This window comes from Pleurodeles waltl, chromosome 4_1, assembly GCF_031143425.1.
Source record: "Pleurodeles waltl isolate 20211129_DDA chromosome 4_1, aPleWal1.hap1.20221129, whole genome shotgun sequence".
Lineage (NCBI taxonomy): Eukaryota > Metazoa > Chordata > Amphibia > Caudata > Salamandridae > Pleurodeles > Pleurodeles waltl.
In genome coordinates, this window is record NC_090442.1 from 775105237 (window position 1) to 775127047 (window position 21811).

A 21811-nucleotide genomic window follows, 5' to 3' on the forward strand; every position below is an offset into this window, starting at 1 on the left:
CATTTCCGGCGGTCCAAACACAACCGCCAGCACCGTCGTTACTGGTCCAGAAACCACCGCCAGAGTCATAGCCCAGGAGGGCCAAAATATCGTTACTGGTCCAGAAACCACTGCCAGAGTCATAGCCCAGGAGGGCCCAAGTATCGTCACTGGTCAGGAGACCACCGCCAGAGTCACAGCCCAGGAGGACCCAAGTGTCGTCACTGGTCCAGAAACCACCGCCAGAGTCATAGCCCAGGAGGGCCCAAGTATTGTCACTGGTCAGGAGACTACCGCCGGAGTCACAGCCCAGGAGGGCCCAAGTATCGTTATTGGTCCAGAAACCACCGCCAAAGTCATAGCCCAGGAGTGCCCAAGTATCGTCACTGGTCCAGAAACCACCACCAAAATCATAGCCCAGGAGGGCCCAAGTATCGTTACTGGTCAAGAAACCACCGCCAAAGTCATAGCCCAGGAGGGCCCAAGTATCGTCACTGGTCCAGAAACCACCACCAAAATCATAGCCCAGGAGGGCCCAAGTATCGTCACTGGTCAGGACACCACCGCCGGAGTCAGTGTCCAGGAGGGTCCAGAATCCCACAGCCCCGCTGGGCAATGATGGAACGTCAAGCCACACACAAACGTCCAGTATGGAGTTCGTCATGCCACACACCAACGTCCAGTGTGGAGTTCGTCATGCCACACACCAACGTCCAGTGTGGAGTTCGTCATGCCACACACCAACATCCAGTGTGGAGTTCGTCATGCCACACACCAACGTCCAGTATGGAGTTCGTCATGCCACACACCAATGTGTGAAGACCGCTGAACAAGGCCAAAGACTGCCATGGCGAAGACCGCTGAACAAGGCCAAGACCGCCATTGCAAACCACTGCTGAAAAGGCCAAAGACTGCCATAGTGAAGACTGCTGAACAAGGCCAAGACCGCCATGGCAAAGCACCGCTGAACAGGGCAGAGACCGTCATGGTGAAGACCGCTGAACAAGGCCAAGACCGCCATGGCAAAGCACCGCTGAACAGGGCACAGACTGCCATGGTGAAGACCGCTGAACAGGGCAAAGACTGCCATGGGAAAGCACCGCTGAACAGGGCAAAGACCACCATGGCAAAGCACCGCTGAACAGGGCAAAGACCGCCATGGAGAAGACCGCTGAACAGGCCAAAGACCGTGTGGGTATGAATAGTCCGGCACATCAGGCATTGTTCTCCCATGTGCAGCTGGGACTGTGACAGGACATGTACTTTCACGGGGAGACTCATCCAGTCTGGGCACTAGTCCCACCCAGTACCAGTAGAGAACTGCATCTACTTGCGAAGATGTGGCTTTGCACTCCCCAAGATGGTACAGTGGACAACCCACCCACTGTAAAGACTTGAGAGACTGTGGCTTTGCACTCCCCAGGATGGTACAGTGGGCAAACCACCCACTGTAAAGACTTGAGAGATTGTGGCTTTGCACTCCCCAGGATGGTACAGTGGGCAAACCACCCACTGTAAAGACTTGAGAGACTGTGGCTTTGCACTCCCCAGGATGGCACAGTGGGCAAACCACCCACTGTAAAGACTGGAGAGACTGTGGCTTTGCACTCCCCAGGATGGGACAGTGGGCGAACCACCCACTATAAAGACGTGAGAGACTGTGGCTTTGCACTCCCCAGGATACATCAATGGGCACGGAGCCTCGTCGTGGATCTGGCTTTGCATTCATGTGGCTGAGGTGCCCCCCCCCCATTCCCTTCCCCCTGAGGTGCCTGTATTGTTTCTATCTAATGCCCCGGCAGTGTTCTCTCGGATTTTGGTCAGGTATCTATTGTGGGCCTCGCCCATGCATTTTTGGACTGTTTGTGCACGGACATTGTTGTGTACATATCTGCACTACTTCTTGTATTGTACATTTATTTTTGACAGATTTCGTGATATATATCAGTATATTTTTTTATGAGTAGTATATTGGCACAATACAAAGTTTGACCGCAATTCGCTTTGTGTTTTCATTCTTCCGGGGGGATTGTGGGTTGTTACTGTGATTTTTGTGACTGCATTGGTGTGTATGTTGTGATATGCGAGGGTGGGGGTGTTTGGTGGGTGTCCCCCTAACATTTGCCTCCCCTCCCCGTGTCGTAGGTGCAGTACACACCGGTATGTTCTGCGCCTACGTCGCTGTTGTTCGTAGATGAGCAGGAATGCAAGGACTGGGAGTATTTGTAGTTCCGGCTCCATGGTGTCCTCATTCCTCGTGGGATGTATTGAGGTGATCGTTTTCCCACTGCAAAAGCTGTTTCCGCCGTGTTTTTATCCACGGTGAATCCGCCCCGGAAAAGGTGGCAGATTGGTGTGTTGTGATAGTGTGGGCGGTACATTGTCTTCCGCCTGTCTGTTGGCGGTGTCCGGCGCGCTGTTTGTCTGTACCGCCGTGGCGGGCGGTGTGTTAAAGTGGCTGTCTTAGTTGGCGGTTTCCGCCAGAGTCGTAATTCCCTTTTTTTGTCCGCCGGCCTGTTTGCGGTATTACCGCAGCTTTAACACCGTCCGCCAGGGTTGTAATGACCCCCCTAGTGTCCTATTTAGCCAACTTTAACCGGCTGGTTGCTGAGACATCCTGGCCTGAAGAAAAACAAGCGGTCTTGTTTTACAAGGGACTCAAAGAGGAATTAAAAGATATCTTAGCGCAAATCGATCCACAACCTACAAACTGTCAAGAATTAATAAATCTTGTCTTGAGACTTGATCATCGTTTAGCAGAACGTAAAGGAACGCGTAAAAAGATTGAAAAATATTCATGGCACGTTCATGATAACAGAGACTCAAGAACTCCGAAAGAAAGAATGCCGGAACCGATGGAAATTGGAACCCTCAGAAGACCTTTGACCAAAGATGAAAAGGACCTCCGCAGAAAAAATGGACAATGTCTTTATTGGGGCGATAAGGTCATTTTGCCAAAGATTGTCCAATCAAACCAAAGAACAAGCAAGGTCCAGTTCAGAAGGTCGCAGCCAATGCATCAATCTAGTTGGAAAACTAAAACACCCGGGATGCAGAGAAGGGTTGCTCGTGGGTGTCACTGTGGACCCTTCACAATCTAGACATCTTAAACTGGAAATAAGAGTTCAGGTCAAGAAAAAGATCTATCTTAAAAAAGCTCTAGTCGATTCTGGGGCTACTGGGAATTTTGTTGATGTCCAACTGGTTCGTGCATGGGGGATCCCATGTATTGAAAAGAAGACCCCGGAAATCATCCAGGCAGTCGATGGAAAACTCTTGACTGGAAGTCCGGTAACTCTTCAGACTATCCCCTTGTCGATGATTTGTGAAGATAAGATTCAAAGAAAGAAACATAAAGAGAAAATCATCTTTGACATGATCCATACTCCCCAATATGGGATTATCCTCGGCTTGCCATGGTTAACTCATCACAATCCGGAGACCAATTGGGCAGAAAGAAAAATCGTGTTCTCATCTGCGCTATGTAACGAACAATGTCCCCAAAAGATTCAAATACCAAAAGTTTGCAACTCTTACATAGCTACTGCCGCGGAGAAAGAAATTCAGCTGCCCAAACAGTATTCATCTTACAAAGATGTATTTGATGAGAAAGGAGCAGAGACTCTACCTCCTCATAGATCTTATGACTGTCAAATTGATCTAGCCCCAGGTGCGATACTTCCCAACTGTTGTGTATATGCCCTGTCAGAATATGAAAATCAACATTTATGAAAATACCTAGATCAATTTTTGGAGAATGGCTTCATTCGCCCCTCTAAGTCTCCTGCAGCTTCGCCTTTGTTTTTTGTTCCAAAAGCTAATGGAGAACTTCGAACTTGCATCGACTACAGGGGTTTGAACGAAGTCACCATCAAGAATAAATATCCTTTGCCCCTAATTCCGGTCTTATTGGAACAAGTAAAGACAGCAAAAATCTACACGAAGCTTGACCTTCGAGGTACTTATCATTTGGTCAGAATGAGAGAGGGTGACGAATGGAAAACAGCGTTCAAGACAAGATATGGCCTTTTTGAATACACCGTCATGCCTTTTGGTCTGTGTAATGCTCCAGCAGCATTTCAATTTTTCTTGAATGATGTTCTTAGAGAGTAACTCCACATATTTGCCATAGTCTACATCGATGACATTTTGATCTACTCAGACAATGAAAACGAACATGTCCAACATGTCAAGAAAATTCTTGCAGCCCTTCGACAACACCATTTATATTGCAAACTAACCAAGTGTGAGTTTCATGTTACCACAGTTGAGTTTTAAGGGTTATTTTTACCCCTCAAGGTATAGTGATGGCAAAAAAAAGAAAGTAAAAGGCGTATCTGATTGGCCCACTCCAAAGACTGTTCGTGATGTACAATGTTTCCTGGGGTTTGCAAATTTTTACCAGAGGTTCATAAATCATTTCTCTCAGACAGTGGCTCCAATCACTAAGCTACTAAGAAAGAAAGAAAAGTTTGTATGGTCCCCAGAAGCTGATCAAGCCTTCTCGACTTTGAAGGAAGCTTTCTCCACTGCCCCAGTCTTGACTCATCCTGATGCGAATCAACCTTTCATAGTGGAAGCTGATGCTTCAGATGTAGCAATAAGAGCCGTCTTATCACAACAAAATAAAGACACTGGTCAACTTCATCCTGTAGCTTATATGTCTCGGAAGTTGAACGAAGTCGAACAGAACTATGTCATTGCTGAAAATGAGCTTCTGGCGATTCGTGACGCCTTTAAAGAATGGAGACATTATTTTTTGGGTGCCAAATACACTGTTACAGTACATACTGATCATTGTAAACTTCAATTCATGAGTTCCGCCAGACTTTTGACCCCTCGGCAATTATGCTGGATGCTTTTTTTTGCCGAATTTGATTTTGTAGTAACCTTACGGCCTGGTAAAGATAATCGCAAGGCTGACGCCTTGTCCCGTCAAGAGTCTACCACGTTGCTTGCATTTTAAGCCTCCAGAGCTATCTTTGCTCCTGACAAGGTTCTATGTATCATAAAAACTGAAGATTTCTTTGAAGAAATTCGCAACTCTTTCACTGTTGAAAAATGGCAAACATGGGCCCAAGCAGATCCCAAAAGGTCAATCAAGCAAGGTTTACCCTTTCATGACACTCGTTTGTTCGTACCCACTACCAAACTTCGCAAGATAGTGTTTCATTGGTTGCATGTTATATCTAAGGCAGGTCACCCAGGTACTCCTAAAACTCTTGAACTGATCCAACGCTATTTTTGGTGGCCTACCCTTACAAAAGATGTAAAAGCAATGGTAAACAACTGTGACGTTTGTGCTCGCATAAAAACAAGTCATTCAAAACCAAAAGGGTTGTTACATCCACTTCCAACCCCAAGTCGTCCATGGGAGAACATTTCTTTAGACTTTATTACCGGTCTGCCAGTGGTTCAACAGCATTCAGTAATTCTGGTGGTAGTAGATAGTCTCATGAAATATGGACATTTCGTTGCCTGTAAAAAATTGCCCACTTCAAGTGAATTGTCAACTATTTTACTGAACAGAGTGGTTCGTTATCATGGACTGCCAAAGGTTATCCTCTCCGATCGGCGGTCACAATTTTCCTCCAATTTCTGGAAGACATGGTGTAAAATACTCTAAGTGACATCTAAGCTATCTACTAGTCACCATTCTCAAACAGATGGTCAAACAGAGAGACTAAATCAGACTTTGAAACAATACCTACGTGCCTACGCTGAAAACTTCATTCTTGGACATCTATGCTCTGGTTAGCTGAGTTAGCTTACAATAACTCATTCCACACTTCTATTGGCGTTACACCCTTTTTTGGTTTATTTGGCTATCATCCTGACACCTTGCCCATCACAATTCCTCAAGAAAGTTCTCTTACTCCAGCTGTGTCAGAAACCATTCAGCATTTACATCAAACCCAGAAACTGATTCAACAGCATTTAGAAAAAGCTAAACAAAAATATAAGGCATTATGACAAGAAACATTGTGAGGGACCGCAGTATCAACCAGGTGACAAAGTGTGGCTTTCCACAAAACATATAGACTTCAAGAAGAAGCACATGTTTAACCCTAAATTAATAGGTCCTTATACTGTCCTTCAGCAAATCAATCCGGTGACCTATAAATTACAATTGCCCAGATCCTTACGGATTCATCCAGTGTCCCACACTTCCCTCTTGAAAAAGGCAGTCCAAAAGGTCCACCCTCATCCAGTTCCTGTTCTAGTACAAGGGGAAGAAGAATACGAAGTCAAGAAAGTGTTGGATTCGAAACTGAGAGGGCGTAATCTATGGTACTTAATCTCATGGAAAGGTTATGGTCCTGAAAGTAACTCATGGGTTTCCACATCTGATGTTCATGCTCCAGTACTTGTGAGACGCTTTCATCGTCTTAATCCAAGCAAACCAGGCCCTAGGGCGCGTCTGGGAGAGGGGAGTACTGTCACCACCAGAGCAATACGCGCTCTACTGGCGACAAAAATGCAAAAACCCAGCACTCTCAAAAAAAGTGATTTATGCATTGTGCTGATATGTTGTGGTTTAACCTTTTGCATTGCAGAGTTCAATCCTGAAAACTTATTTTTAATATGCTTACAAATACTGTTCCTTTGCAATGTAATGCTGCAGGTTTTCAGAGTGTGTTAGGGTGTAGCCCCTTTCCAGGGACTTCCAGAGACTTTTCCTGCAACATGCCCTGGGCGTGGTTCTGGGCTGGGCCAAGACTCTATAAAAGAGAGCCAGCCCAACTCCCAGTGCTCACTATTCAGAGGTCCCGGTGCAGAGCAGCAGCTTCTTCCTGAGCTCCTGTCCCGGCGGCCTATTTGGATATTCCAGTCTTCTGCCCTAATCCTTCATTGGTGATCATTGTTCCAGGCGGTAAGACGGTGGTTGGACTGTCCCGACATCGTTTAGAATTTTCATATTCTTGGTTTAAATTCTTAAATGAGTAACAGATTACTTGCGCGCTACTATTTCTTGACATTTATATGGTAGTTTACAAATAGGCAAGACGCACGATTTATTTCATAAAGGTTTGACTTTGTTATTCATTGCGTGCTACCATTTCTTGACATTTACATGGTGGCTTAAGAGTCGGCAAGACACGCGATTCATTTTATGGTGTTTAAACATTGTTGTCCATTGCGCGCTACTATTTCTTGACTTTTACATGATGTTTTACAAATTGACAAGACGCACAACTCGTTTCATGAGCATTTAACTTTGTTGTTCATTGCGCGCTACCATTTGTTGACATTTTACATGGTGGCTTAAGAATCGGCAAAAAAAGCGCAATTCGTTTCATGGTACTTTGATCTTGTTATTTATTGTGAGCTGTTATTCCTTGACATTTACATCGTGTTTTACGAATCGGCAAGACGCGCGATTCGATTAATGGCGATTTGACTTTGATATTCATTGCATGCTACCATTTCTTGGTATTTTACATGGTAACACTTGAATTGGCAAGACGCACGATTCTCTCCTCCAGTTTAATTCATGTTGTTTATTGTATGCTACTATTCTAAGATATTTATTATGTAATATTCGAGTTGACAAGTTATGTGATTTGTTTCCTGAATCCATATTGTGTTATTCATGGTGCACAATCCTTTTATGGTGTTTACTATATATATATATATATATCTGCAATATGCGCAATTTGTGTTGAAACATTTTTAAGACTACACTGAAGGCCAGAGTTTCTAGATGCAATATTGTATGGTCCTGGTATACATTCTCAAAACAGGATTTATATGACTGGTTTAAAATTTAATCAGAATGTTTTTTCTGATTCTCATGTAAAGGAAAGTACTTGAATAAGAAAGTTTTCATTGAATTCATCTTGATTCACCTACAGGTATCCGGCCATCTTGAAACTTAGTCATTTTAAACTTAACTCTTAGATTGTTCATGTTTTCAGAGTGAATAGGCTTAGAATCATAGTCTAGTATTGATTTCAGGAGATGTAATTTTCATATTGTGTGTTCTAACCTTTTTCTTACTACAGGTCTCCTTCCCAGCTGTTCCCTTCCTAATCCCCTCTTGGACTCTCTCAGTCTCTGTGATTTATCTATCAGAGTCTTGGAGCTGTTCAGTGGTGGACGTGTTGGGAATGTGCAGAGACCCCGAGGATCTGGTGACTCTGACACTTAGGGTGCCATCCTTTTTGGGAATCAGGAAGTATAGTGAGTAAACTCCTGTCCCTACTTGATTTTGTGGCACGGGTTCTATTGCTTGTTTGAGTAATAGAGATCTGACTTCTTCCTGTAACAGACTGATGTGTTCTGTGGATAATTTGTGTGGTTTTAGTGGAATGATTGGGGGAGTTTGTATCAATTCTAGGCAACAGCCATTACGGATAATTGATAGTACCCAATTGTCTGTGGTAATGTTCTGCCAATTGGTGTGGAACTTTTGTCGTCCTCCTCTGACAGGGGTGGTGTGGAGGGGAAGGGATTGAAACCAGTCACTGTTTAATGTGTTGTGAGGTTTGTTTCCCTCTACTTCTGGGATACTGTCCTCTATATGTGCTCTTAAAACCACCTTGTTGGTATTGAGGTTCGTAGGCTGGTTTTGCCTGCGATGTGGATGCCTCTGCCGTTTGCGTCCCGAATCCACCTCTAAACTGAGGTTTCTGAAAGGATCCCCTATATTGTGTGGTGTATAGTGAACCCATAGCTTTTGCGGTGTCTGAATCCTTACGCAATTTTTCAATTGCAGTGTCCACTTCTGGGCCAAAAAGTTGTTTTTTGTTGAGCGGCATATTCAACAACGCTTGTTGGATTTCGGGTTTGAAACCAGAGGACCCGAGTCATGCATGCCTCCTTATTATTACAGCAGTGTTGACACTCCTGGCAGCTGTGTCTGCTGTGTCTAGGGCAGACCTAATCTGATTATTGGTGATGGCTTGCCCTTCCTCCACTATTTGCTGTGCCCTTTTTTGATGTTCCTTGGGGAGATGCTGAATTATATCTTGCATCTCATCCCAATGGGCCATGTCGTATCTAGCCAACAACGCCTGTGAGTTGGCTATTCTCCATTGGTTGGCTGCCTGAGATGCAACTCGGCACCCTGCAGCATCAAATTTCCTACTCTCTTTGTCTGGTGGGGGTGCATCACCTGATGACTGTGAGTTTGCCCTCTTTCTGGCAGCGCTTACTACTACTGAGTCTGGAAGGAGTTTCTGAGTTATATAGACAGGATCAGAGGGAGGTGGTTTGTATTTCTTTTCTATCCTGGGAGTGATTATCCTTGCTTTGACAGGCTCGCTAAATATTTGATCAGCATGTTTTAGCATGCCGGGGAGCATAGGGAGAGACTGGTATGTTGAACGCGTAGAGGACAGTGTATTAAACAAAAAATTGTCCTCCAACGGTTCAGTGTGCAAGGTGACACTATGGTATGCTGCAGCCCTAGCTAAAACTTGACTGTACCCTGTACTATCCTCAGGTGGTGAAGGCTTAGAGGGAATAGCAGTCTGGGTCATTGTCGGGAATGGGATCTGGATCATAAAGATCCCATGGGTCTACATTGTCTTGTTGTGAGTCAAACTAATGTGATGGTGACTGCATTGGTGTAGGACTGGTAGGAGGAGAGATATGCAGATGTGAAGAGTGAGGAGGAGAATGAGGAGGAGACAACTGAGGAGGTGGTGGTCTCTCCTTTGGCTTTGGCACTTTAGCTGGAGTCTGTATAGTGTCCAATTCCTCTTGAAACGCTAATTTCCTTAGGTTTTAGAGGAGGTGCTGTCAAGATTCTGCCAGTTTCTTTGTGGATATGAATCCTGGCTTGCCTTTCGTCCATTACTTCAAGTATTGGCTGTACTTGGGAGTTCTCCTCAGAAGTCTTATGGCTTTCTTTGAGTGTCTTAGAAAGTCCATGCTCCTTGGTGTAACCTGCTCTTTTTGGCTCAGAAGCCGGCTTTTTCGGTACCAAAAAAGATGGTGTTGTGGATGGTCTCGGCTCCAAAAGGGATTTCCAAAATTTCGACCCTGAAGAGCGGTGTTTGCTCGAGACAGAACCTTTCGTCGACTCCGATGGTTTCAGAGGAGTGGCCTTTTTCGGTCCCGAACTGTCGGTTTGGGTACCTGATGTCTTCTTTCAGGTAGACCCATGGCCTACCGGCAGTGGCGTACCCAAGGCCTTATAATTCAGTCTTTGAGATGGTACAGGGGCAGGCGTACTCACGTGTCATACTGCCGTGACCGGTCTGTCTTCCTCTGATTTCTGGTCGGAGTTGGATCCTCGAACGGAGACTGCTGTCTGCATGATCTCTTCCTCTTCGACGTCGAGATGTTTGGAGCTTTTGGACGCCATCTCGAGCCTTCGTGCTCTTCTGTCCCGAAGTGTCTTTTTTTGATCAGACGGATCGGCAGGCCTCACAATTTTCTTCCCGGTGATCTGGGGAAAGGCAAAAAGGAATTTGGCGTGGCACAGAGGACAGGAGTTCGATCCATAATGCTTCAACGCGGTCGGCCCAACCAGGCCCAAGTTGGGTGCGCGCACCCCAAAGGGCGAGTAGAGATGTCTCTTCCGACGATATCGAAGTGTTGATAGAAGGTGTAACCCGATCGACACAATACAGACGAAAAATGAAGCGTTTTCAAAGTTTTACGAATCAAACTACTGGAGCGAAAGGAAACACGTCCGAACCAGACGGCGGAAAGAAAACAATCTAACATGGAGTCGATGCCCATGCGCAATAGAGCCGAAGAGGAGGAGTCACTCGATCCCGTGACTTGAAAACACTTCTTCTAAGAAAAACAACTTGTAACACTCCAAACTAAACACCAGATGGCAGAAATCTATGCACAGCATATGTATCTGCAGCTACACATGCCATCAAACATAGAAGTATATATTTACTACAAAAATGGTGATGACAGTCTATCCTCAAATTAGGCCATTGGGTGCATTTAGCAAATGTTTCCAAGAGAACGTTATGTATGAATTGCAATTAACACATCTTTCCATAAAAAAGTGCACTAGTTTGAGATTATGCACTGAAAATGAGTCCAGAGGTGCAGAGGAGCTAGAAGCAATTTGCCCTATTAAAGTGACTCTTCGTGTACAAGGTTTATAGTAGTTCACCTTTAGGACACAGTAGCTAGCAAGAAATTAGTTGTAAGTTTATTTGTCAGTAAATATGGTGCTCCAGATTTAGCAGCCACAGTAGTAATTACTGTTATGTTCCTGGACTAAATATGCAGACTATAGGGCGACAATGTCTGCAAAGAATGAATGCGTGTGCTGCAGAGTCTTGTGTTACTGAAAACATTTATAAAAATTCACCATTAGAGAAAGATGTCAAGTTAATACTGAAATCTAAAAATGGAAATTAAGTGCAGGCCCTACAACACACTTGAGGTAGCATACAGAAAGAAAAAAGGTCATGACTTGAAATGATTGAAATAATCTGAACAAGTAATAGTTGTAAAAGGGACCAATCATATGCCAATCAGTCTTGATCCAGCATGCATGGTAAAAGACAGAAAGGGGAGTATCTAGCAAAGACATATGAGCTGAAGATACTAAACCAGACTTTCAGAATTTGAGTGTAAAATGACAGCTCCTAGTTAAATATGTCACTCAGGTTCTAACAGAGGACATAGTTGGGGCGAAGGTCCCAGCTTCTCAGGACAGAGGTCCACAATCCATACAGAAGGATTGTATCCCCCTCAGATGATCTTTCTTCTATTTAGTTTTAAAAAGTTGGTGGAAATTCATTCCTGAGTTGTTCTTTGACAGTCTTGCAGAAGGCCCATGAAGTTAGAAGACATGTCGTCACACCAAAGAATCAATTACATATTGTCCATATACGAGTACTTCTTGAAGCCAAATGATCAAATTAGCTTGCTTAGGGCTTATACAGGGGTGTTAAAAAGTATTGGTGAGAGCTTCAAACTCTGAAGCACTCTTCATTTCATCATAATCCCTGAAAAGCCGAAGAGCAACATGGTGATCACTTGACATCCGTCAGTCAGGAAGGAAAAAAGCCAATGTATTGCTGAGTCATAAGTATTGCTAAGGCAGAGATGTCAATTGTCTGGAGATAGCCAGTAAGTATGCTACAGTTGCCTGTGTCAAAGGCTGCTAAGAGGCCAAGCAACAGTAAGCCCTGATCACCCTCATCTTTAATGTTTAGCAGGTCATCAAAGGCTGGCAGGACTACCGCTTCTGTACTGTGCATAGAACTGAAGCCGGCCTCTGTAACATCAATGTCATTAAGAATACCCAGAATACCAGAAAGCCAGCTAGATGAAATTGATTATCTTTGAAACTGCTGGGAAAATGTGTGATGGGACCAAAATTCTTCCATGTTAGGCTTTCTTGGCAGCGTGTTAGCATACCTTTTTTCCCAGCAAGAACCCACTAGACCCCAGGATAAAGAGGGGCTAATTAGACAGCAAACTGCCTCACTCAATAGTGGGGCTAGAGTTAGAACAGGCCAGAGGTAATTGGTGGAGCCAGATTTAAGGCTCTGGGTAAGCTGGCAGACCTATAATTTACAGTCTGTGTATAATCATTGTTAAGTGGACAATATCCTGATGTCAGAGGCTGCAATCCTATGATGTATAGAGGTGATCTTATCATGAAATAAGGTGGCAAGGTGGTTGCGGAGATTAAGAAAGGGTTGGACCATTTAGGTCCTGCAAGTAGGTGCATAAAAAGGCCCAGAGACTGAGAAGACCAACTTTGAGATACTGCTTGACTTTGTGACACGGTAAGTTATAAATGCCACTTTGACTGTCTGCAGCTTTGATTTACAGTGCATGAAGCACAGTTTGTAGAGACACCACTTTTCCAGGGCATAAATCAACCCTCCAATGGAACTTAGCTTGATGGCCAACGTGAGGGCTGCTGTGGGGATACCGCTGATTTAAAATCTTTATCATTGGAAAAGGCTGAAGAAAACTGCCCCAAAAGAACAAGCCTGCCAATGGCTTATTCTAGGTATGTTAAAAACTTTGATGGAACTTAAGGAATTCATTTTCCTTGCCAAATGTAGAGCAGATCTCAGAGATAAATTAAGATGCTTGATGAAGCTCAAAACAATGCTATTTCCTAAACTGATCACAGGGTGTGTGGTGATGGTATATATCACGCTCTCTTGACAGCTTAATCAGACCAGAAATTAAATGGCAGAAGAATCATGAGATCTCTTCATTGTGCAACATCTTCGAGGCTGAACTAAATAGCCTGAAACCAGACCCTGAAAACTTAAAGCAGGTGCATCAGGGCTTTTCTAATTTATGCCTTATCACGAGAAAGCCACTGAGAAGAGTCTCCAAATTTCTAGCCAATTCACTATGAATTGTTTTACATTTTAGGAATGATACGAGATGCTATACTGGGCGAATACAACATATTCTTGCAAAAAAGTACAAAGCACCAAAGAAATACAAAACCATACATACATGAGTGGGCCTGTTCCATGACAGACAAACAACTAGAGTTATTTACCAGGTAGTACTGGTGCTTACTGCTGGAAAATTAGCAGGAATGAGATTAGCAACTTGAAAAACACAATGAGACAGAGGGAAAATTGTGAGGCAGAGGGTGCCTCATGTTATAGATTCTGGATTTTAGTGAATAGGGGCACACAGTCTGTCACACATTGGTATGTACAGGCACCAGACGTGGGGAGAGGGGGCTTTACCTGAGCCATGTGTGGTGTTTCTTGTGTCAGTAAGACCGTACAACCCACGGATTGATTCTGGCATTGTATATCGTGCTCTAAACACCTTTGTGGGACCCATCAGATCCCTCCACAGCTTTATCGCATCTTCGTGGGCCAGAATGTATGCTCTCAAAGGACCACTGTAGGGAAGAGCAAGAGAAAACGAACATCTGTGAGTGAGCTACAACAAATGAACAGAAAACATTGCCTGAGTGACCTTGTCAAGGAAAGGTGAGCAGATGTCAGAGGGAGAGTATGAGAGGACATTAAGGGATAGTACTGGAGGGAGATATGCAGAAGAGGACAGCAAGAGATGTCAAAGGTGAGAACAGGAAAAGACAAGTCAGGGGAAGGAAAAGCAAGAAATTTGGTCAGAGAGAAGAAAAGTGATGATATCACACAGTTAAGGATGATGTTAGCAGACAATAAGCGATGAGAGTGCATCCTTCACTCAAGCAGCATTAGATTCTGGTATGAAACGTCTTTCATCTTTGCTTGAAGCAATAATCTACAACTACAAAGACTGAAATGGAAAATAGGATCCATTTCGTACAATCAAATAAAAACAGCAGTAGAAGGGAACTGGGCAGATAGGACTGTTTCTCTACACTGTTGTAGACCTAGCTGAAAACCTTTTACTTAAGCTAAAGGTACTTCCTTATATAAAGGATAATATCTCAACCAATTTCTCCGTTCACATTTTCCCATAATCAAGTGTAATCCAGAGGAACTCATTGCACTGTACTGCAAGTGGCCCAGGTATACATCAATCAAGGTGCAACACCCAGATGCACTTGGTCAAAGAACGCCAGAGGGACTTGTTTCACTGTACAACAGGCAGCCCAGGTACCTATCAAACTAGATGTTACCCACAGATATGCTCTACGATTGTATCCTCGAGGGATTTACTTCATTGTAGAACAGGTGGCCCAGGTACACATCAAACAGGGTGCAACCTCTGGGTATATGTTGTCATGGTACCCTAGAGTGACTCGTAGCACTGTGTAACAGGCAGCCCAGGTACACATCAAAGAGGTCCAAGTCACTAAGCTTAGTCATAATGTAGAGGGTTCTTGGTGTTGGGGAAAATGTACTATTTATTTTTCTGCAGATTCATTCAAATAGGCCAGGGTAGATCACTGCCTGCTTTGTGAGAGTTAATGACTGGAGTTTGCAGGATTGACAATGAATAACTTTAATGTTCCTTCCTTTGTGAGAGAATGTCCAGCTCCAGCTCTTGGAGTAGTACTAGTTGGAGTTTCCATAGGTGCATCCTGAGGCTCGCATTCATGTTGGACCAGGAAGACACTGATTGGTCACAGACAGGCTGCTGGAGGGGCATGCTGGGTTGCCATTCAGTACGTCCAGCTCACAGAGCAGATGCTAGCTCATACCTAAATCCCAACATCAGTAGAAGGCACGCATGCCAGTCATCTCAGCAGGTTGGCATGCTGTCCCGCTTGACAGGCAATTTCACTAATTTTAAAAGCATAGATTGTAGGAGGCTGGCTCTCTATATATAGTGAATGAAAATGACGTGCACTGTGGAGAGAGTCCAGGCAACCCCACCTTGGAATCCAGTGACAAAAACCGACAACCCAATACTCTATTTTTGTGGTAGTGTGGGCGAGCAGTTAGGCTTATCTAGGAGCTGTGCTAAGCATTTGTTTTTACTCACAGTATCAATAAATGAAGACACACTCAAAAGAATAACTCAAATCCAATTTACAAAAATAACACGGATCTTGATATAATTTTTAAAACCAATAACTTCATTTCAAGGTGAGCCGTTTTTAAATTAAAAATACTTTCCGGTTTCAAAAATCAACAGTGCACTTTTCAGGATCTCCAATGTTATCCAATGGTAGGAAAACAAAAAAGCAGTTTTGCAGGTAAGTAAATAACTTGCAAATCCAGTCTTTAGGTTTTGAGGTCAACACCATGCATGGTTCAAATCAGCACCAAGAGTGCACCCACAGTGCCACAGGGGTGGCTTGGTGCAGAGGTTGAATTTGGAGTTGTTACCCAATATTAACCAATGGAGACTCTGGGTGCAAGTAAATTGGTGTTGTCAATCCTCTCTGCTGGTGCGACTTCTGTGGCGTCCGGCTCTTAGGTCATCAGAAATCTAAAGTTCTGGTCAGGGGGTGGCACATAGATACTGTATATTGGGGGCATTAGAGTAAACCTTTAGTAGCCAATGGGCTGACTACCCTAGGGTGGCTACACCCACTATGTGACCACCTCCTTTGGGAGGGGGATACAACACTGACCCTTGTTGGCTATTTTTCCTTCCCTCCAAGATGGAGGAAAATAAAATGGAGGGATCACCTCACCTGCTACACCTGTGGGGTGGTGCTGGCTAAAGGTGGCCACTCCTCCTATTCCTCCTAGTTTTCCTGACTGTATTCCCAACTAAAGTGGGGGCTGAACTGTAGGGTTGCCTTTTGCTGGTAGCAGCAGAGGCTTTTCAAAGGTGGTATGGCCTTTAAAGCTTCCTGCTGCCTGTGGGGTGGTGTGTGTGTGGGAGGCACCATCACCCAGGAAAGGCTTTGTCTTCTGGCCTCAGAGACCACAGGCTCTCAAACGAGGGGTCCAGAATTCTGTCTGGTGGTTACAGGCTGGCTATCACCAATCAGCAACCAAGCCAGGGAAGTTAGGTTTGCAGGGGGCCACCTCTAATGTGCCCTCTGAGTACATTTTATAATAAATCCCACACTGGCACCAGTGAGGATATATTATGCTGAGGTGTTTGATACAAAAAAAAACCAGGATTCAGAGAGCCCATCATGTAGCTGAGGAACTCATAGTGACCAGTGTCCAGCACATGCACTTACTATGGCTTCCCTGTGCAATTACTATGTCTAAGAACTGACAAAGACACAGTAGGGGCATACATGCTCATGCAGATATGCCCTCACATGCAAAATAGTGCACCCTGCCTTAAAAATGAAAGGCTTGCTAGAATGGTGACTTATCTATATTACATGCAGTGTTAGGGGACATGGCACCCAGGCTGAGTAGAAAGCTGGGTTTGCAATTTTGGGGGCATCTTGTCATGCAGCCTGGAATGGCAGTCTGCATAATATAGGTGTAGGGCCTCTCAGAGTGGTACAATTGATGCTGAAGCTCTGGGGGGCCATCTTCAGGGTCCTCTAGATCCAGAAGTGTTCTAGAAGTTTGGGGTTTTGGGTCCACTACTTATAATCATTTCTGGCTTTGAAGTAGGCAAACTTCAAAGGAAAGTCTCTGTTGTTCACAAGATCCTGCCTTGCCCAGGCCTGGTCCCAGACACACTCCAGGGAGTAGGAGATTGGATTGTGTGAGGACAGGCACAGCTCTTTCAGATAAAGGTGTCAGCTCCTCCTTCCCCACTCTAGCCCAGAAGAGTCATCAGGGTATGTAGGACATACCCTAGCTCCTTTTCTGTCACTATTTAGAGGGGATTTACAAACAGCCCAACTGTCAGTCTGACCCAGAGGTGGATACAACAGGCGGGCAGGAGGCACAGAATTGTTAAGTAAGAAAATGCCCACTTTCTAAAAGTTTCCGGCTTGTATGGGTTGAGCAGATGCGGATGGAGACAGACACTGGCGGTCCCATATTTAGAAGGTTGAAGTCCTCTTGTGTGTTGCTACAGTCTATTTTTGCAACCTGTTGTATTATGTTACAGCACTGAGCCCTGATGATGGTCCGACGGACCTCTGACTGCTACCACTGGCTGAAAAGTCGACATTTCATTCTCATTTGCCAAGCAAAGTTGAACTGGGACTTAAACCCAGGCAATTGTTGTGCATGACTGTGTCAAGAGGAGGGTTATAACCCCTTCCTGGATCTTCTGTTGGGATTCAATCTTGTGATATAGGGGGGTTATATAAAGAGTTGTTTATGACATGGACATTCGTTGGATATGTTGCACATTTTTTGAACTTCCTGAATACTATTGAGTAATATATTGGATTTTAACAGTATGGAGTTGTCTTATTCATTAATTGAAGACTGGATCCTATGTACACAAACTATATCTAAACATTTTCTCTAGGAGCATTTTTAAGTGGACATACTCTGTACCGAGTTCCTAGAGAAATACGGGGTTGCCTCCAAGTGTGTTCATTTAATTTCAAAAAGTGGCATTTTCAAACAGACAATCTAAAAACCAACTCTACTAAAATATGTATTTTTAAATTGTGAGTTCACAGACCCCAAACTCCAGATCTCCATCTGTTCCCAATGGGAAACTGCACTTAAAAGATATTTAAAGGCAGTTAACCTATGGGAGAGACAGGCAGTGAAATACTACCAAATTTGTTTTTCACTATCAGGACATGTAAAACACACCAGTACATCTCTTACCATTTAAATACACTGCACCCTGCCCAGAGGGCTACATAGGCCCTACCTTAGGCGTAATTTACAAGCAGTAAAATGGAAGGGTTGGGACTGGCAAGTGCACCCACTTTAAAACTGTTTAAAACTGCACACACAGACACTGCAGGTCTGAGACATGTTCAAAGGGCTACTCATATGGGTGACACAATCAGTGCTGCAGGCCCACTAGTAGCATTTGATTTACAGGCCCTGGGCACATATACTGCACTTTACTAGGGACTCACTAGTAAATCAAATATGCCAATCTTAGATAAACCAATTCACCAATACCATTTATACTGGGAGTACTTCCACTTCAGCACTGATCAGCAGTAACAGACAATAAACCTGCAAAAATATAGTCGAGCATATCATAAAAACAGGAGGTCAGAAGGCAAAAAGACAGGGGGAACAAGCCAAAAGATACCAGGTCTAACAATGTCCTTCAATGTTTGGTTAAACCGATCAACCAATCCATTGGTCTGTGAATGTTATGGGGTAGTGAACTTGTAAGTCACCCCACATTCCTGCCACATGTGTTTTAGGTAAGCAAACAAAGATGGAACCCCTGTCTGATACTACCTCTTTAGGCACGCCAATCCTGGTAAAAACACCTAGAGGGCCTTGGCCACTGTGGAGGCAGTGGTGGCCTAAAGAGGGATAGCTTCAGGATACCTAGTAGCATGATCCACTACCATTAGGACATATCTATTTCCTGAGACTGTCTGAGGGTCTAGGGGGCCAACAATATCAACCCCTACCCTTTTTAAGGGCCCCCCCAACCACAGGCAGTGGGATTAAGGGGGCCTTCGGAAGGCCTCCTGCCTTACCAATCGCTTGGCAGGAGACACTGGACTGGCAAATGTCCTTCACCTTCTGGGACATCCCAGGCCAGTAAAACTGAAAGGTTTTGTTCTGACCTAGATGCCCACCTAAGGGGATGTCAGGGGCCAGAGTGAGGAGACACTCACTGTACTTCTGAAGTACTACCACCCTCTTAGTTGCACCAGGCTTGGAGTCTTTGGCCTCAGTATACAGGAGTCCATACTCACATTAGATCCTGTGGATACCATTTATATCACCCTTGTCTTCGTGTGCAGTTTACTGCCTCAGGCTTTCAAAAGTAGGGCAGTTTTTTTTATCCCTGGCACAGATCCGCCCAAGAGGGTCCCCCTGGTCCCAAGAGCTCTGCCATGCACGAACCAAGCTCTGCATGCTCAGTTCAATCCGGGGCAAACAGGTTCTCTTCCTGAGAAGAGGGGTTCTGACCTGGTATCTTTTTATAAGCTAATTCCCCCAGTCTTCTTGCCTTTTCTCTTGGAGTTTCGTCCATTCTTTGAGGATCCAACACCTCTTGTTCACTTTGGAGTTTGCTTTGTGCTCTGGTTTTTACACAGCCCAATTCTGGGATTCGAAGCATCCCTGCATGGGTCCTCAATTCAACATAAGCCCATGGGGAATTCTCCAGGCCATTTACAAGCAGACACTCCACAAGGATGGATGGGGGCACATCCACTTCTTTTTGTCCAACTTCTCCCCCCAGTCAAGCGATATCACAGCCATAGGATGGATCTTTTTGACATTGGCAGCATTGGTGACTGGACAGGTCCTTCAAATCAGGTACTGATCTGAGTGAACCAGTTGCTGGGTCACCATGGTAATACTAGCACCAGCGTCTCTCAAGGCCTCTACTCTAGTTCCATTATTCAATAAGTGCTGGCCACAACTGAAATTCCATCGGGAACATAGCAACTGCATTTACTGCAGGTGAACTAGAGGCATTCTTTTTGTTTTTGCAGCTACGGTATCCAGTTGGGCGCCTTGTTGCTGTACAATCATAGCACAAAGTACTTCCCCTTATACCCAACCTTAGACTGCGTGAAGTCTTGGGGCCCACCCTCCCGAACAGGTTTTTGGGAGCCTGATGAAGACTTTGTTTTTATTTTGGTTCCCATCTTTCCCATAGGGGGAGTTTTTTTTTGTCTCTTTCTTGTGGACTCCCCCACCAGTGGTAGTCTTGGTCACACTTGTTCTGACCCAGTGGTTGGCCTTCTTCCCCAACTGTAGAGGAGAAAGTGGACCTAGGTCTACCAGGAACTGATGCAGTTTCTCATTATAACAATTACTCAATCGATGCTCTTTAATGACTAAATTGTAAAGCACAGGAGCAGCTGGGTGCAGAGTGCCAATACAGCGTTGGCTGCCAATGTTTACCAATGGAGATAGGGGGTATCCGAAGATGTGCTACTCCCAGGTGAGTAGAGGGGTCATGAGTCGATCTCCCGGAGTTGAGGAAAGGACAAGGGGGGAGGTGGCATTTTATATGGTCATTACTTACAGAGGGAGAGCATTCAAAGGGGCACCATTTTTCTCATCACGGAAGTACCCGGGGTATTATGCCTAGCAGAACAGATATTTGAGGCATGACTTTAATGACACACTGTTACCAATTGAAATAATTACGCCTTAATGACAAAAAAGAAGCATGACTAGCTACAGGGGGGAATGTAATGACGAACTGCATGTATTCAAGATAAAAGGCCGAAACAAACAAAGGATTTTTTTCTGGCATAGTAATCATAGAAGTATTTTTACATTTTTTCAGATATTTTTACGGAACTGTAGTATACGCGTCAGTGCTTAATTTGTAAATAAAGAGGTGCCGGTGCTCAAAGCCCTTCTCTTAAACATGAGGCTGTTGTAATTAAATCTGCCAGCACTGAATACTGAGGCAACATAGTCGTGAAGCCATATCGGGCCTCTTTAGCTCATCCTGAGACTTTCTACTTTCTCCCTTTATGACGCTTTTTCGTTTTTCCTTCTTCCATCTTTCCCATATGTGTCTTTTGCTCGCAGCAAAATGCTTGAGGCATAACAATAAGCCCCGGCCCTCACAAATAAGTGCCGGTGCTCAGTACCGGAAACAACAAGCACAAATTAAGCACTGATGCGCGCTAATATTACGTTTGCCAAATTATCCTAACAGGAGTTTTTCTCCAAGCAGATTACCACAATAGACATAACGTCTTGTGAAGGGTAGTTGGGAGTGATTTCTTATTTCCCTCTCAAACCAACAAGTTCTTTACAAATCCGTACAGGACTGTGGTACTCAAGAATGCACGCTACTCCCCCTCCAATACATCGTTTAGATGAGACCCAGGAACCGTTTTCACTTTCTCAGGAGCCCCTCTATGCTACGCCTGAGACATTGGGATAAGATCAATAAACATCACTGGCAATCACTTGCCCCTCGTCAATGTCCTTTATTGTGCAGAACCCGGAGTTCCAATCACAAACAATAGGTATAGAATTTGAAACTTGGGGTGGAGCTACCCACTTGAGTGACCTTTACTGCAATGGGGACCCCACAGATAGATCCACTTGCAAACTGCTCTTCCAACGGACTAGAACTGATGCGTTTCGGTTCAACCGACTCCACTGGGCGAACACTAAGGCTGTTAAGGATTCAGATAGCAGAGCTAAAACACTCATAGAACAGCTCATCACATAGGTTTCCAGAAAGAAGATTATCAACAATCTCTCCGTTCTCCTGAGCAATATCACACAAACCTAGCCAAACAACTATGAATTACAGTGGAAGCACAACTTGTGTAAAGCAATCGCAGAAAACATCTGGTTACGAATCTGGTCACTAGCTGCCAAAACTTAAATTTGCCTTTAACATAAGGCCAACTAATACAAGATCCTCACACAGTGGTATTTTACACCAGTGAGATTACACACTATGGGGGTGATTCTGACCGCGGCGGACGGCGGTCGCCGCC

At 44.5% G+C, this 21811-nt stretch overlaps 1 protein-coding gene across 2 annotated transcripts in view; it reads right to left on the reverse strand.

Annotated features, from left to right (window-relative positions):
• The window catches only part of NME6 (NME/NM23 nucleoside diphosphate kinase 6), a 181757-nt gene that overhangs the window by 34561 nt on the left and 125385 nt on the right, over positions 1-21811 (reverse strand). For both annotated transcript variants that reach the window (XM_069229465.1, XM_069229466.1), the window contains exon 5: positions 13638-13798. In XM_069229465.1, coding sequence (XP_069085566.1) covers positions 13638-13798 — 161 coding nt within the window. The remainder of the gene's footprint in view (positions 1-13637; positions 13799-21811) is intronic.